The sequence below is a fragment of the Orcinus orca genome, chromosome 7 (genome assembly GCF_937001465.1).
Source record: "Orcinus orca chromosome 7, mOrcOrc1.1, whole genome shotgun sequence".
Classification (NCBI taxonomy): Eukaryota; Metazoa; Chordata; class Mammalia; order Artiodactyla; family Delphinidae; genus Orcinus; species Orcinus orca.
The window spans coordinates 85,664,672-85,680,591 of NC_064565.1; the positions used below are offsets into that span (position 1 = coordinate 85,664,672).

Sequence of the window (15,920 nt, forward strand, 5' to 3'; positions counted from 1 at the left end):
CACAAACCCGTGTCCCCTGCATTGGCAGGCGGACTCTCAACCACTGCGCCACCAGGGAAGCCCGCAGCTTCCTTCTTGTTCTTGGCCTGTAACCTGTTTCATGACTTTCACAAAAAGTCTGCTTCTCTTTTCAAAGTAACTTCCCCACCCATTCCCACTATTCCCAGAGAAGCCTTGTGTTTTGGGAATCCCAGGATATACCCTTCCCACTGAGGGAAGATCGCAGGCCTGTGGCACAGGTTTTAAACAAACACAAGAAAGCAGTATTGCTTTCATAAAATCCCGAGATTACTGAAATTACTAGAATGATCCGTTCCTCCTTTTTCTCCTCCTAGCTTCATGGAGAATAGGAAGAATTATGAAAAAATTTTTAAATCTTTGTATGCCACCGTCTTTGACAATCTCTGCTTATCTTTAATCATAGCTTCCCAGGCTTCTATGTGAGATGAAGACAATTTGCAGGTGATTGAAAGGCAGTATTTATACTTACCTGGAGGAATTTCAGATGTGTGGTTTGGGTATGAAATTTCTCTGATGTGAAAAACAGAGCAGACGGCAGCTGCAGACCCAACTCATTACTAAGCCTCCCTCTTAGAGGTTCAGTGGGAAAACTGTCTCCCCAGCCCAGGAGACGCAGGGCTTGTGTGGGAATAAGTGCCCCTGGGCCTTCCTTCACCCAGTCAGTGCATTTCTCTCCCCTGGAGGAGCCCTTACTCAGGGGCATGATTGTGGTTTCAAAGGAAACGAAGGAGAGTGGGGTGGAGAATCAAGAGAAAACTGTTTCTTTTTATTTAATTAATTTATTTATTTATTATTTTTTTTGCGGTACACGGGCCTCTCACTGTTGTGGCCTCTCCCATTGCGGAGCACAGACTCCGGACATGCAGATTCAGTGGCCATGGCTCTCGGGCCCAGCCGCTCCGTGGCACGTGGGATCTTCCTGGACCGGGGCATGAACCCATGTCCCCTGCATCGCAGGCGGACTCTCAACCGCTGTGCCACCAGGGAAGCCCTTCTTTTTATTTTTTTTTCCAAATGTGTTGAAGAACAAAGCCGGGCTGATGTTCAGCTGGTGGGACACTGATGCAACAGGCGGGACAGGGTCTGCCCTGATGGGCCCCATGTCTGTTCTCATTGGCTGAGGCTTGCACCAAGGTCTAAAAGTTTTCAATTATCTAGAATGCAGGGTTGCGTTATTTTGAACTAAATGTAACTGAAGTCTCGTAATGCCGTTCAGGTAGCAGCCGAGAGATCCAGATACAGGTGCACAGTGCGAATCCAGGTGGACCCACGTGGGTTCGGCGTTCCTTTGTAGCCGTTGTCCACTCCAGCTTAAGTATTCATGGGGATGATTCCCGGACAGTGACAGCAATCCAGGGATCTCCTGGTTGGTTGGTGCCTTTTCCTAGATCCAACCTGGACTTTGGGGATCTGACTCTACTTCCTCCTTTCAGAGGGACTTCCCTGCCTCTTTTGTACCAGGCCTCCCCCTGCCTCTCCTCCCCTCAAGAGGATCAGAACCTTAGTGTCCTCCCTGATCCCCCCCGCCCACCCCCCCACCCCCGTCCATCATCTCTTTAAGAAATGAGACCTCTTCTCCAATACCACAATAGCTGAATTCAGGTTCTTCCAGGGCAGTTATCACAAGACTCTACTGTATGGCCATTCAGATATGTAGCAACTCAATGTGCTCAAGTAATGTGTCAGCTATTGAAGCCATTTCCTGCTGCTTTTTTCCTTTTAAAGAAAACTTTTTGTTTACTATGCTTACGAGGTACAAGTTTATACAGCTCATTGTAGGAAAGAAGATATTTACATTAACTTGGGTGGTTAATAAAGGCATAGGCGTTTTCACCCATTCTATTAGAAGAGCCAGAAAACAAAAAAAGGGTAACATATCTTATTTTGGTCTCTGGGGTTCACCTTCCATTTCAAGGATGTGAGCTTCTCATTTGTTTCTCATTCTAGAACAATAAGAGAAAAAGAAGCAAGTCCAAGCAGCATCAAGGCAACAAAGATGCTAAAGACAAGGCAGAGAGGCCCGAAGCAGGGCCTGTGCAGCCACCGCCGCCAGAGATACAGAATGGCCACGTCAACGGCTGTGAGAAGGACAGCTCATCCACTGATTCTGCCAGTGAAAAACCAGCCCTTGCCCCCCGTGAGAAAAAGATCTCAATACTCGAGGAACCTTCAAAGGCACTCCGTGGGGTCACAGGTCAGTTATCCTTAAGTAAAGTTGCTTAGGCAGACATAGAAGAAAAGGATGCCAAGGGACCCACTGGGACAGTCATTGCTACTGTTGATGTTGGTGGAAGGGAAAGATTGTTCTTTTATGGTGTCCACAGATTCAAGCGGTCTTCTCGCAGGATGGTGGAGGCGGGGAGGAAGGTGACAAGGCTAGAGAAGAAGTGTGCAATCTAGCCCTGCACTAAGTCAGAGGGTTTTTTTAACTAAAAAATATAGTTCTAGTCTGTATTGGGATCATCAGGAAAAAGGAAATTCCAGTTTAAAGAAATTTTTCACTTTTGCTGGGATAAGGGAGGGATAATTGGTGACCAAAGGAAATGTTATTAAAGGGTAGGCCAAGTTATTTTAACTCCTGGTATTTTGTATTATGTGATAGAATATATATCCCAGGGTGTTAGAATCTGGAATGTTAATTACTTGTGCTATAGCTATACATTCATTACTCGACAAAAGGCTACTTAATCAACTGTACGACCTTGGGGGCATCATTTCATCTCTAGTGTCCCATTTCTTTTCTGCAACATAAGGCAGCTGTACAGGAATCTACTGGATCAGTGGTCTTCAATACCGTCTGACCCGATGCTCCATTTTTATATCAAATACTAAAATAAAATTCATAGATAATATACTCTACCTAGAAACAAAATGTCAATAATATAAAAACATAAGAAGTTCAAGAACAACTACAATAGAAGGCCTAAAAAAAGGCCAGATGTTCACACCCAATTATAATGAACCACTTTGCACTTAAAAGAAGGGAGACAGCACTCAACTGGGTAACGTGAACACTGTTTATTTATATGTGATATGTGAAGTAAGAACTGAATAAGTATATTTTTATGTAGACATGGGATCACTGTGAATGCAGCTGCTACAAATACAGACTGACAAGTGCTGATTGTCAACTCAAATAATGTGACTGCCCATGTGATTGGCCACGGGATTTTCCAAATGGTGAAAAGCTCTTGGTAAAGTTCTGAACACCAAAGAGTACAATTTTCTCTTAATTTCCACAGTAGTTGAACCCTAGAAATCCAAGTAAACCTTGGAAGTCCATAGGAAAACTGTACAAAAAATACTTGGGTTTACATGTCATGTGTCTAGGAGGATGTGAGAAAGTTCAGGTTACAGGGCAGTTCTTCGTTGTGTGGGATTCCTGTGATTGTGAGTCATTTAGCATCCTGCCCCCAACACCCACCCATACGCAATCATTTAGATAAATTTTAAAAGTGCCCTGTTTTTCAAAATGCCTCCTAAGATAAACCAAGGATGAATAAGACAGGGGCCCTACCTGAGAAGAGTTTAGTCTAGCAGAAAAGACAAGTACAAACAGAAAATCACATAGTAACCAGTATTGAATCAGGGATACCATGAGGAAGCATTAAATAACACACTAGGAAGTTTTTTAATTGTTCACAAAGCTCTAATTTTCTTCCATAAACACATTACCTAACAACACTATTAATAGTGCTATAATTCAGATAATCCTTACTACACAAGGATTTCTTAAAAACAAACAACGAAAATCACCTACTTCTATTTAGAATCTGGATTTTCCAGTAATCTTTTCATTCAGCTTTTCCTCTGCCTACAATTTTGAGAATGTTTTGATTTATAGTCAGGGCAGGAGAAAGACATTAAATAATCGAGTGGCACATTCCCAACTTTGCTTGTGATTTGCCTTCACACCAATTATTTCAAAAGCTAATTACTCAAGTTGCTGTTGTGATATCAATCATACACTAAAAGCGCAGCACATATAGTTGTTCATTTACTTATAATTTATACCTTCTTCCTAAAGCAATTTCAGTAACTCTATCAAGTATATGACATTAGAGCAAATGCAGTAGTGAATCGCTTCACTTCACGGTGGATAGCTACCTTGAAAGTTAAGTACCCATCCGACGAGTTCTCTGTACCAGGGGGCTTTTGTGAACCCTATCATGAAACTTTTGGCAAAGAATACTTTATTGCACAAAGAGCCATCCCAATATCCCTTTGGTTTTATAAGCTTAGCATGAAGGCATTGAGGTATGTCAGTATTATTTGTTAGTAATTAATAATACAAATCTATCACTCATGTAAATTTTTCTGTTAAAGAATAAAATGATGATAATAGAAGGTTATTAGATGTTTTTGCAAAAGGAAGGGAATCCTCCTGGTTGACCATTCATCAGCAGCTCACTTATTGTGATCATAAATTTTAAAATGAGTTTATAACTAGTTCAGTTTTCCTTCCCAAAGATAATGAAGGTTCATCGGGAAGTTGATGCCAAAACTGTCAAATGACTCTGAAATGCTTATTCAGTCTATCAGAAATCCTGAGACCTCTGCTAGATAGTTCACAGATGAGTGTTGGGTCTTGGGCATTCCACACCCCATTTTGAGTAGACCTTTGGAACTGAAAAGGATGGAACAATTCCTTACTCCCCTCACTTTATAGCTGAGGAAACCAAGGCCCTTGGGTCGAGAAACTGAGAAGACCCACACCCGGGGGTAACTCTCTTTGGTTAGCAAAAGCCTGACTCAAATGGATGCAATTTTATGCACATGTTAGAGAGTTATTGCTAAAACCACAGGCTCCCTTACTCCCAAAAGATGCATAATTGAAAAATTAGGAAAAAGTAATCATAACAAAGCTAGATAATGGTATTCTGTACTTGAGTGAGTTCGAAGTATGAGCATAAAAGAAATCTCCAGTCTGCTAGTGGTGGAGCATTTATCAAGCTTTCCAATAATGAAACTGCCTCAGGAAAGCCTGTTCTGAATGCCCAGCTGGGCAGCAGGCTGTGAACATGTGGAATGCATGTTTTATCTTTTTATAACACCTTGACATTCAAGATCTCTCTTTTTAAAAGTTTTAAAAGGATCATTTTCTGGTAGGAGAAAAGTTAACTTTAAGATATATGCAGGTGGTTCCAGGGTGTTAGTGTGACTTCCCACATGAAACATAACCACCCAAAGCATCATCATTTCAGGCTGTAAATATAGTACTGTCGAGTGGGACAACACTGCATGTCAGCATATAGCTTTGAAGTTGGGGAGTTTGATTTAAACTTAGTACAAAATTACTTTTTTAAGCCTTGGAGTAGTTTTTTCTGTATTTCAGAATTTTTAATAACAGCTCAAATTAGATCTTTTACATAATCCGATCAAGATCATCTGCGTCCAAGTACAAACTCAGACAAGGAGTAGATCAAGATTTAGTTTTACCAAATGTAATGCCAAGGATTACTTTTATTTCTAAGGCTCCATCTAAATGACTAAAGCACATTATACCCTTAGGGTTCAGTTATCTTAAATGTTGCTCCTGCACTACTTTTCTTAGGGCTCAGATTGCTGAAATGTACAGGCGCTTATCGCCGTAGGGGCCAGAACAGGAATTCAGATTCCTGTGTTGTCTTTCTCCCTCTGGACACAATTCCCATCCAATAGGAAAGGAGCAGGATTATGGGCCACCAACTGGCTCCATTGAGATAAACTTGGGGGCGGGGCTTTCCTTGTCTTCAGCTTCTCTTCCCAGCAGGCTTCCTTTATATCCTCTCATCTTGTCAAGCATCCTGGGAAGCCAGCTCTTCTGTTACCTGTTACTTGTCTCGAACAGAAGGCCCCATGCAGTGTTCACTGACCTCCACAAACCAGACTTCGCAGTCTGCCCTGTATTGGAGGACAGGAGCAGCTCCATCGTTTTACCTTTGCAGTGCAGATTCTGTGTTTGGCATGCCTCTGGCACAGAACTGCTTTCTCATTCTCTAGGTGAACTGAACCAAATGTGAGAGAAAGGGTCCTGTTGTTCTAGAATGTTGGCTGCTTGTCCTTCATTTGTGCTTCTTATTAAAAAGCAACAACAACAACAGACTGTTTTACAATATTTTTATGGTGTGAGGTTCCCTATAGGATTTCCAGGCAGATTTTTTAATGCTGTTGTTGGCCCTAGCTACAAGATTATTTCCCCTGCTTTTCTAAACCCTATATTGGACCAGAGGATTAGAAAAGATCAACAAGAAGAAAGCAGCTTGCCGAGAACTTTAATAGAAAAGCCAAACGTGTATATTCCAGGATTTCAGCCGTGCCAGCTCTCAGATGGAAGCAACATAATATCATAGCTAAGAACCAGGGCTTTAGCATTAAACATGTTTGGATTCAAATATTGGCCTTGTCACTTACTAGGTGTGTGACCCTGGACAAGCTAACCGCTCTGTGTTTTTATCTTCACTTGCAAAATATTCTACTTTACAAGATTGTGGTGAGTGGTAAATGAGATACATGAAGTGATCAGCACAGCATCTGGCACAAAGTAAACCCTCAAATCATTTCTTTATCTATCCAGGAAATGTTTTAAGCATCTAACATGCGCCAGGAATTCTTCTAGAAGAAGTAAGCAAAATTAAAAAGGTTTTGCCCTCTTGGAGAGATGCCTAGTAAAGCAGAATACAGCTGAATGATTATAGATTATAGTAAATGTTGTGAAGCCAGCAAGTAGGAGAGAGACTGGGGCAGGAAGGGAAGTGTGGGTAGCAACCTCAGATAAGGCCATACGTGACATGAGTGAATGAAGAGGAGATGTGGATGCTGAGACATTGAGGCTGAGGATGCCCCTGTTCACATTCTGTCACATCAAGCTATCTTGGTCTGAACAGCCAATGTTTTATTTAAACTTTAATTAAGGATTATTTTAGGTGAAGCCCTTGTAGAGTTATAACCATCGGTTTTTAATTAAAGATATAGTACTTTATTCGTATATATAGCTGACATTAAGTACTGTCATGTGAACAGGCGTTTTAAAGCTTATATCTTAGAGCACATTTATCATTATTCTCACTCTATTATTTTGGCATCAGATCCTTGGTGTTAACTCTTGTTTGTAGTTGTGTGTTGTTCAGTCTCAACATCTGCTTCCAGCAGCACTGTGTCTGAACTGTTCAGGTAGTATTAGGGGTGGCCTTACATTGTGTTTTCAGTGGCTTAGGCCTCTGCTTCCTTTCTGTGTGTGTGATAAAGCAGAAAGAGATGGAGACAGACATAGGATGTATCGACGTGAGGACACAGGATATGAAAACCCCTCGGGTGTTTTTCTGTTACCTGGGTACAGCGAAATCCAGAGCCCTCTCCCTTCTCTTTCTCATTTGAAAACTACTTTTGCTACATCCTTACAGCAAAACCACAAACCTACTCATCTCTGAATAGCTGATACCTTTGTAACTTCCCACTCAGACCTTGTTACGGCAGTTTTCAGTTAAAAATAGACTTAATTAAATGGAATGCACTCCTTGCGAAGAATAAAAGGCCTTCCCTTTTTTTTCTTAATTTTGAACAAAGATCTAAATGGTTCTATCAAAATGCTATGAGAATTAAGCCTGTTTTTCAGAGAAATAAGTCTGCAAAACAAATCAAGTTAACATGCCTACCTTGTGTCATTGACAGCTTATTAATCCAGCGACTTTGTTATCTATTATCTTTTAATGTAAATAAACCTGTAAAAGTATTAATGACGTATGAGACCTTGTAAAGACAATGTAAATTAAACTAAAAGATTGGCTTCCACTTAGAAAGTTTCCAGCTTTTATGCCCTCTGAGCTGATCAAGTCTTATAGAACGTGAATGAAATAATAAAGTCTATCTGTATTCGATAAAGAAGTTACGAAAAGGCAGAACTGACTGACATTATGTCTTCTGAATAAACCTGTTTTGGTCTCTGTTCCAAAGTTATTGGTTCCTCTGAATTTCTGTTAATTAGCCTGTCATGTAGAGATAGAAGAATGATGAAAAATGCAAATTAAGGTGCACAATAATTGTAATGTGAAGAGTTTTCTTGGGGCTTCATCACTGGACCGTTATTCTGTAACATCTTAAGAGTTGTCTTTACTCACGGTCTCCATTCCTTTACCTCTCTCTCACTTATCAACCTATTCCTATGGCTTACAGCCCCATTAGTCCAAGGAAATGGCTCCCACCAAGTTTACCTCTAAGTCTTCTCTTACTGGCTGTTAATTGTTGAGTTTCATCAAGGCTGGGTTAGTTCCAAATCCTTTCTCATATAGAGCTATACTCTTTTTGTAGATCATTTCAGCCATACCCTAGCCTTAATTATGTACACTGGCTCACAAACTCATCATCCCAGTCGAGGCTACTCTCTGAACTCAGACTCTTACTTGACATTTTCACTTTGAGATTTCAAAGCACTTTAACAACATGCTCATAACAAACTCCTGATCTCCCTTCCCAGCCTTAGCTTTCTTTTATTGTTCCTGATCTTAGTGTACTGTCCATCCATTCTGCAAGCCAGAAATCCAGGCATCAGTCATGACATCTTCCTCATCACCAAGTTCTGTTGATTCTCCTTTTCAAATATTCCTGGAATCCATCCATTTCTCACTGTCTCTACCTCTACCTTCCCATCAAAACCTCTGCTGCTCTAAATGTCCACTCATTCATCTCCTGACATTCACTCTGTTCCCCTCTAAATCATTCTCTATCCTGTAATCTTTTCAGATGACACACATTTGAACTCTTAAGATAAAGGCCAAAAGTCTTACCCTCGCCTGCAAGCCCAGCATATTCTGGCCCCTGTGTCCCGTTCCTGCCTCAATGCACAGCATGTCCATTCTTGTTCTCTGCTTTAGCCGTACTGGTGTCCTCTTAGTCCCACGTACTGGCCGTGTATAACAGTCAGGTTCAAGTCAGGAGACAGAAGCCACACCAGTTATTTGGATGGGAGGAATGTAATAGGAAGAACTGCTAACTAAAACTGTAGGAGGTGGCTAACTACTAAAAGGGGTAAGTAAGAGTCTCAGGGGTCTAGACGTGTCAAGAGAGCAGTTACTATCTCCAGGAAGACTGGACAATAAAGGAACTAGGACTGGGAGAGTCCCCCAGTCTAAAACTGAGACTGACCTCATCAAACAAGGTGTGTGGCTACCCAGAGGAACATGCATGCCGCCTCGTGGTGGCAAGAAATCTTGGCATAGGGCCTGGCCCAAGCTGTTCTGTAGAAGAAGCCCACCATTGCCATAGGGTGTAGATAGACTGGAACTGCTCAAAGCCGCTATCAGGGCTGGGGAGCCAGAGAACATGGCATGAGAGTGCAGCTGGAGCTCCTCTGCATGGCTGCTGGCTCCTGTGGTGAATAATAATAATAATGAAGGACCAGAACCTAGACGGGAAGTGTATTTCTGTCTTCATCGCCTTGTGCGACCCCTTTGTTGCCCTCTACCGACAAAGCTAACGTTCTGCCAGTTGGCAAAACAGAATTGTTTACAGCGTCCAGCTCCAGTATCACAAAGTAGGGCAAAGAAGAGTGGATTTGGAGTTGAGAGACAATAACTTGATAACTGCCTCAAATACTGTCTTTGCCTGGAATGCCCTCTTCATCTGATTAGTTTTTCATGTAATTTCAGGTGAGCTTAGTTGTTACTTCCATGGAGAATTCATTCTTGATATCCCTAAGTCAAATACTCCAATTGAGGATTTCATATACTGTGTACTTTTCTTTCATAACACTTAACACAGCTGTAATTCTACATTTGTTTGTGTGGTGGTTTGATTTATGTCTTCCTATGAGACTGCAAGTTCTATAAAGATGGGAACCACAAATGTCTTTTACCACTGTTGTGTTTTTGGCGTCTAGAACAATAACTGCACATGATAGAAACTCAAACAAGCCTTTTTCCTGGTTGTTTTGAATTATTAATGATAAAATATGTGGATAAGTGTAGGTTAATTAAAAAGTTTAAGTTGCTGTGCTGCTTTTTAAAGATAATTATGGATTTTGTATTTCTGGTTTTAAAAGGCATTTATATTAATTGGAGAGATATGAGAAATGCAGTAAGGTTTAAGGGGAAAAATATTCTACCTCTCAGAAAAAAACACTGTAAAATTTTATTTCAGAATGTTTTAAATGCACAGATATATAGGGGTTGTTTTTACAAATATTACATAGCGGGTGAACTTTTGTATTCTGCTTTTTACTTAACATGACATTATAAACATTACCTCATCATTGTATGTTCTTTAAAAACATGACCTTAATGGCTGCAATTTGCCATGTTTATTTTAATTATTCCCAAACTGTTGTCCATGTGCATTGTTTCCATTTGTTTGCTATTATAAGCAATGCTGTAGCAAACATTTCTTGTATATAAATCTTTATGAACAATCATGATTATTTCCTTGGCATATTTTCTTAGAAGTGGAATTATTGGGCTCAAAGGGTATGGATATTTTTTAAGTGCTTAATATATTGCTGTCCAGAAAGATTGCACTAATCTCGTTGTTTTTATTTGTAAAACTGATTAGTAGAAAGATGGAACATTTTTAAGACGTTTAATTTCCATTTACATTTTTTCTTTTGTGAGTACTTAAGAACACTAAGATCAATGATTAAAGAACTACCAATTACTTTATTATTGGTTATTATAAAACACTATTGAATTCACTTAAGTATTGATACTTTTAAGAGAATGGTAATGCTTTAAGTAACACAGATATTAGCAATTTTAGGCATTATTTTATAACAACAAAATTATTTTTTGTTTATCGTTTTTTTCTAGATAGAACTACTTTACAATACTAAGTTAATTGTCATCAAATGATGTGATTTACTGAAATTACATTTGTATAGGAGACTATGAAATCATCTAAACTCAATGGGTTAAAATAATTGTTTTAGAACTACTCTGTATTTAAGACATCCTTTAAATTTAGATTTGAATTCTGCGTGTACTTCCTTCAGTCTACTTTTAAGTACATGAGGCTTTCACTAAAAAGTAAAAGCTAAAGAGAAAAAGGAGTTTTCAGAAACTTTCAAATCTGAACACATACATGGCTGTACATATATTATGAAAATCTTTGAATCTAAGTTCACGTATTTCTCCCAAAAGGAAGATTTGTTTTCTCTGGTGCTGTTAACAAAAAACAACCACCACAGTTCATGTTTTGCTCTGTAAAATAAATCAAGTCAAGGACAAGTCCAATATGTAAGTTGATACTGAGATTTAGTAACTGGAAAATTGATAGTTCTCAGTATTGGCAAGAGTTAAGTGTGAGAACAATTGCATGCATTACAGCTGAATGTCAGTGGGTCCAAGTGACTGGAAAATAATTTGGCAAAGCATATCAAGAATTTTTTAAGAAAAAGAAAGGCATAAATGTATATCTTCTTCATCATAAACCCCACTGAATTATAGTAAAGGATTTTTAAATATAGAAATCCACAATAATGAAGAAAAGGGAAAAGAGGGCCTCAATTTCTAGAGGAAGGAAAGTAGGTGGAAGAGGATTGACTGATGAAGCAGAGTATAGGAAACTGCAGCATAGAATTCAGAGGGAGAGAGCTTTGGGAGGGAGGAGGCTGACTGCCTGTCAGAAAATGGGGAAACTCTGCATTTGGAGTCAGCAGATAGGATGGGGGGCAAACTTAAGAAAAGAAATATAAAACAGGGTAATTAAATAAAGGTATTTTAAAGAACAGTCTACTATCCCCTTACCTACTTCCATTCCAGCTTGTTTTATAAGATGCCTAACATTTGCCTTCAAGGCAAAAGGCAGGGTGGGGGGAGCAGAGAGTGATATGCTGGTATTTTAATGACTTATTAGAACAAAATACAAAACTCTTTAGAGGAAAATAACAAAATCCAATGTTTCTCAATGTGTCATTCACAGTATTCAGTATCCAGTTTAAAAAATTACTAGACATTGGAAGAAGAAAATGTGACCTATAGTAAAGGAAAAGATTAGTCATTAGAAGCAGACCCATAGACAACCCAGATGTTGGAAGCTGCAGATAAGGATTATAAATAAGGATTTTAAAATTTTACCAAAAAAAGGTGAAGAGAGGAGAATTTTAGGAGAGATAAAAAGAATAAAATGGAAATCCTAGAACTAAAAAGTACAATAACTGAATTTTTTTGAAAGTCATCAGATGCCTTTGGCAGCAGTTTTGACAATAAAGACTAAAGGATCAGTGAACTTGAAGACAGGTCAGAAGAAATCATCCAAACTGAAGAACAGGGACCAGTGGTTAAGACTCCACGCTTCCACTGCATGGGGCATGGGTTCGATCCCTGGTCGGGGAACTAAGATTAATTAATTAATTAATTAATTAAAAAATAAACAAACTGAAGAACAGAGAAAAATATTAAAAGAAAAAACAAAACAGCAACAAAAAGCAGAGCCTTGGTGACTTAAGGGGCAGTATCAAGCAGTCTCACAGATATGCAATAGGAATCTCAGAAGAGAAAAAGAAGAGAATGGAGGGAGGGCGCTTATGAAGAAACAATGGCCACAGTTTTTACAAACTCAGCATAAAACAACCACCCACATATCCAAAAAGCTCAGCAAAATCCAAGCAGAGTAAATGATAGAAAATCACACCAAAGCATATCATAGTCAAACTGCTGAAAGTCAAAAGTGAAGACAAAAATCTTAAAAGCAGCCAGGGGAAAAAAACACACATTGCAAATAGGAAACAACAAAAAGAATAAAGGTTGACTTCTCATCAGAAACAATATGGGCCAGAAAGCTCTAGAATGAAATCTGTAATGTAATGGGAATAACTGCCAATACGGAATTTTATATCTAGTGAAAATATCCTTCAAAAAGGACGGTAAAGCTAAGATAATTTCAGATAAACAAAAGCTGAAAGAATTCATCACCAGCAGACTTGCACTACAAAACAAGCTGAAAGATATTCTTTAGGCTGAAAGTAAATGATACCAGATTGAAATTTGAATCTGCTGGAAGAAATGAAAAATACTGAAAATGGTAAATATATGGATAAAAAGAAAAGGTTTTTTTTCTCTTATTTTTTTAAAAAAAACAATTGACTGTGTAAAGCAAAAACAATAACAATGTATTGTGAGGTTTACAACAAATTTAGAGGTAAAATATATGACTATAAATATACAATTGACAGGAGTGGGTAAGTGGAATTATACTATTGTATGGTTGTTACCTTATACATGAGGCAGTATAATATTGATTCAAAGGACACTGTAATAAATTAATGATATATACTGTAATCCTTGGAACAGTCTCTAAAGACAAAGAATGAAGAAGTATCACAAAAAAAGATAAAACTATTACTTGAAAACAAATTCACCTAAAAGAAGTAAGGAAAAAGATCAAAGAGATAAAGAGTAGACACAACTCAAAATGGTAAACATAACCCAATAATATCAAAAATTACATTAAATGGAGATGGACTAAAAATTCGAATTAAAAAGCAGAGATTGACAGCCTGGATAAAATAGCAAGACCCAACTATATGCTGATTACAAGAGATGCACTTTACATAGAAAGAGAGACAGGCCTAAAGTTAAAGGAGAAAGGAAAAGATATACTATCCAAAAGGTAAGCATAATAAACTTGGTGAGGCTATATTAACACCAAAGAAGATTCCAATACAAGGAATATTACCAGAGATAATTAGGATCTTTTCATAATAATAAATTGATCAATTCCTTAAGAAGACATAACAACCCTAACTTTACATGCACCTAACAACAAAGCTTCCAGACCCATGAAGCAGCAATTGATAGAACTAAAGAAAGAGACAAATCCACAATAGTTATGGGTTTTATCACCATTTTCTTAGCAACTGATAGAGCAAGTATATTAAAAATCAGTAACAGTGTAAAAGATTTGAACAATATTATCAACCAACTTGACCTAATTGACATTTGTAGTACACTACACCCAACAACTTCAAGAGCACATGGCATTTTCACCAAAATAGACCAATCACTGGACCATAAAATAAGTTTCAAAACAAAAGTTAAGTTTTGAAATCTTTAGAGTATGCTCTTTGACCAAAAATAGAAGTAAATTAACAATTAATAGCAATAAGATATCTAGAAAATTTCCAAAAATTCAGAAGTTAATCAGCCTTCTAAATAATTCATTGGTCAGGAATTCCCTGGCAGTCCATTGCTTAGGACTCCCGCTTTCATTGCTGAGGGCCCAGGTTCAATCCCTGGTCAGGGAACTAAGATCCTGCAAGCTACATGGTGTGGCCAAAATAAATAAATAAAAATAAATAAATAATCCATTGGTCAAAGAAAAAATTCACAAGAGATACTAGAAAATATTTTGAACTACATCATAATGAAAATACAATAACCCAATTACCAATATCGGTAATGAAATTGACCCTGACCCCTCGTTCATTTAAAGACTAACAACAAACAGGTTATTATAAGCAACTTTATGCCAAAAGGTGAAATGGACAAATTTCTTAAAAAATACGAATTACTAAAATATACGTAAGAAATAGAACATTTGAATAGCCCGAAACCTGTCAAAGCAATTGGTAATTAAAATTCCAGGCCCAGATTGCTTCACCAGTGAACTCTTAAAAACATTTTAGAAAGAAATAATAGCAATCTTAAACATATTTTTATTTTCTGAAATAGTTTAGAAATAGAAGGAAGGGAGCACTTTTCAACTCTTTTAATGAGACCAGCATAACCTTATCAAAACCTGACAAAAATCATTACAAGAAAAATGTAGGAACCATATTGCTCATGAGTAAAAGAGCAAAATCCTCAACAAAATATTAGCAAACTGAAGTAAGCAATATTTAAACCCAAGATAATACACCATGACCAGGGTACTTTTTTCCAGGAATGCAACATTAATTTAGCATTTAAAAACCAATCAGTGTAATTTACTGCATTAACAAAATCAAAGAAAACAACAGCATGATCATCTCAAATCACTTGACAAAATAAAAACTCCCAGAATATAAGAGAATTTACCGATAAACATATGAAAAATATACTATACAGCTAATATAATACTTGATAATAAAATATTGAATGTAGTTTTCCTAAGATCAAGAACAATGCAAGGATGATTATTCTACATTGTACTAGGATTCCTAACCAGTCCAATAAGACAAGGAAACATTGGAAAGGAAGAAATTAAACTTCATTTACAGATGTCATTATTGCCCATGTAGAAAATTTTAAGAAAGCTACAAAACAAAACAAAACAAAAAACTAATAAGGAAAGTAGCAAGGTGTTTTAGGTACAAGCTTAAATATATAAAAAGTTAATTTGTGTTTTTGTATTCTAGCAACCAGCAGTTGGGAAATGAAATTTAAAAAAAATTATATACAGTGACATTTTGCATGTCATCTAAAATACCTAGGAATAAATTTAACTAAAGATGCACAAGACACTAAAAACTATAAAACAATGCTGAGACAAATTAAAGAAAACCTAAAAAAAAGGGAAGATATATCATGTTCAGTGATCAAAAGATGCAAGATTGTTAAGAAACCAGTTATCTCTAAATTGATTTATAGATTCAATGCAAACCAGTCAAAATCTCATCAGACTTTTTTTGTAGAAATACACATATTGAAATGCAAAGGGCCTAAGATCTTGAAACAGTCTTGAAAAAGAAGAGCAAAGTTGGAGGACATGCATTACCTGATATTAAGACTCATTATATAGTAATTAGTAAATAAGGTAGTGTGGTATCGGGGTGAGGAGAAACAGTTAGATCAGTGGAATAGAATAGAGTTCAGAAATAGAATACCATGTATACAGTCAATTGATCTTCAACAAAGGTGCCAGGACAGTACAGTGGGGAAAGGTCAACTCAGATTTATCATGCTGGAGTCTTATATTACTTTTTCAATTTTATATACTAGTCGTTAAGGGCAGAG

The 15,920-nt window shown here is 37.7% G+C and overlaps 1 protein-coding gene across 9 annotated transcripts in view; it reads left to right on the forward strand.

Moving 5' to 3' along the window:
- Positions 1-15,920, forward strand: part of SPATS2L (spermatogenesis associated serine rich 2 like) — a 169,361-nt gene that overhangs the window by 111,698 nt on the left and 41,743 nt on the right. For all 9 annotated transcript variants that reach the window (XM_033430425.2, XM_049712313.1, XM_004262877.3 and 6 more), the window contains one exon: positions 1,969-2,215. In XM_033430425.2, coding sequence (XP_033286316.1) covers positions 1,969-2,215 — 247 coding nt within the window. The remainder of the gene's footprint in view (positions 1-1,968; positions 2,216-15,920) is intronic.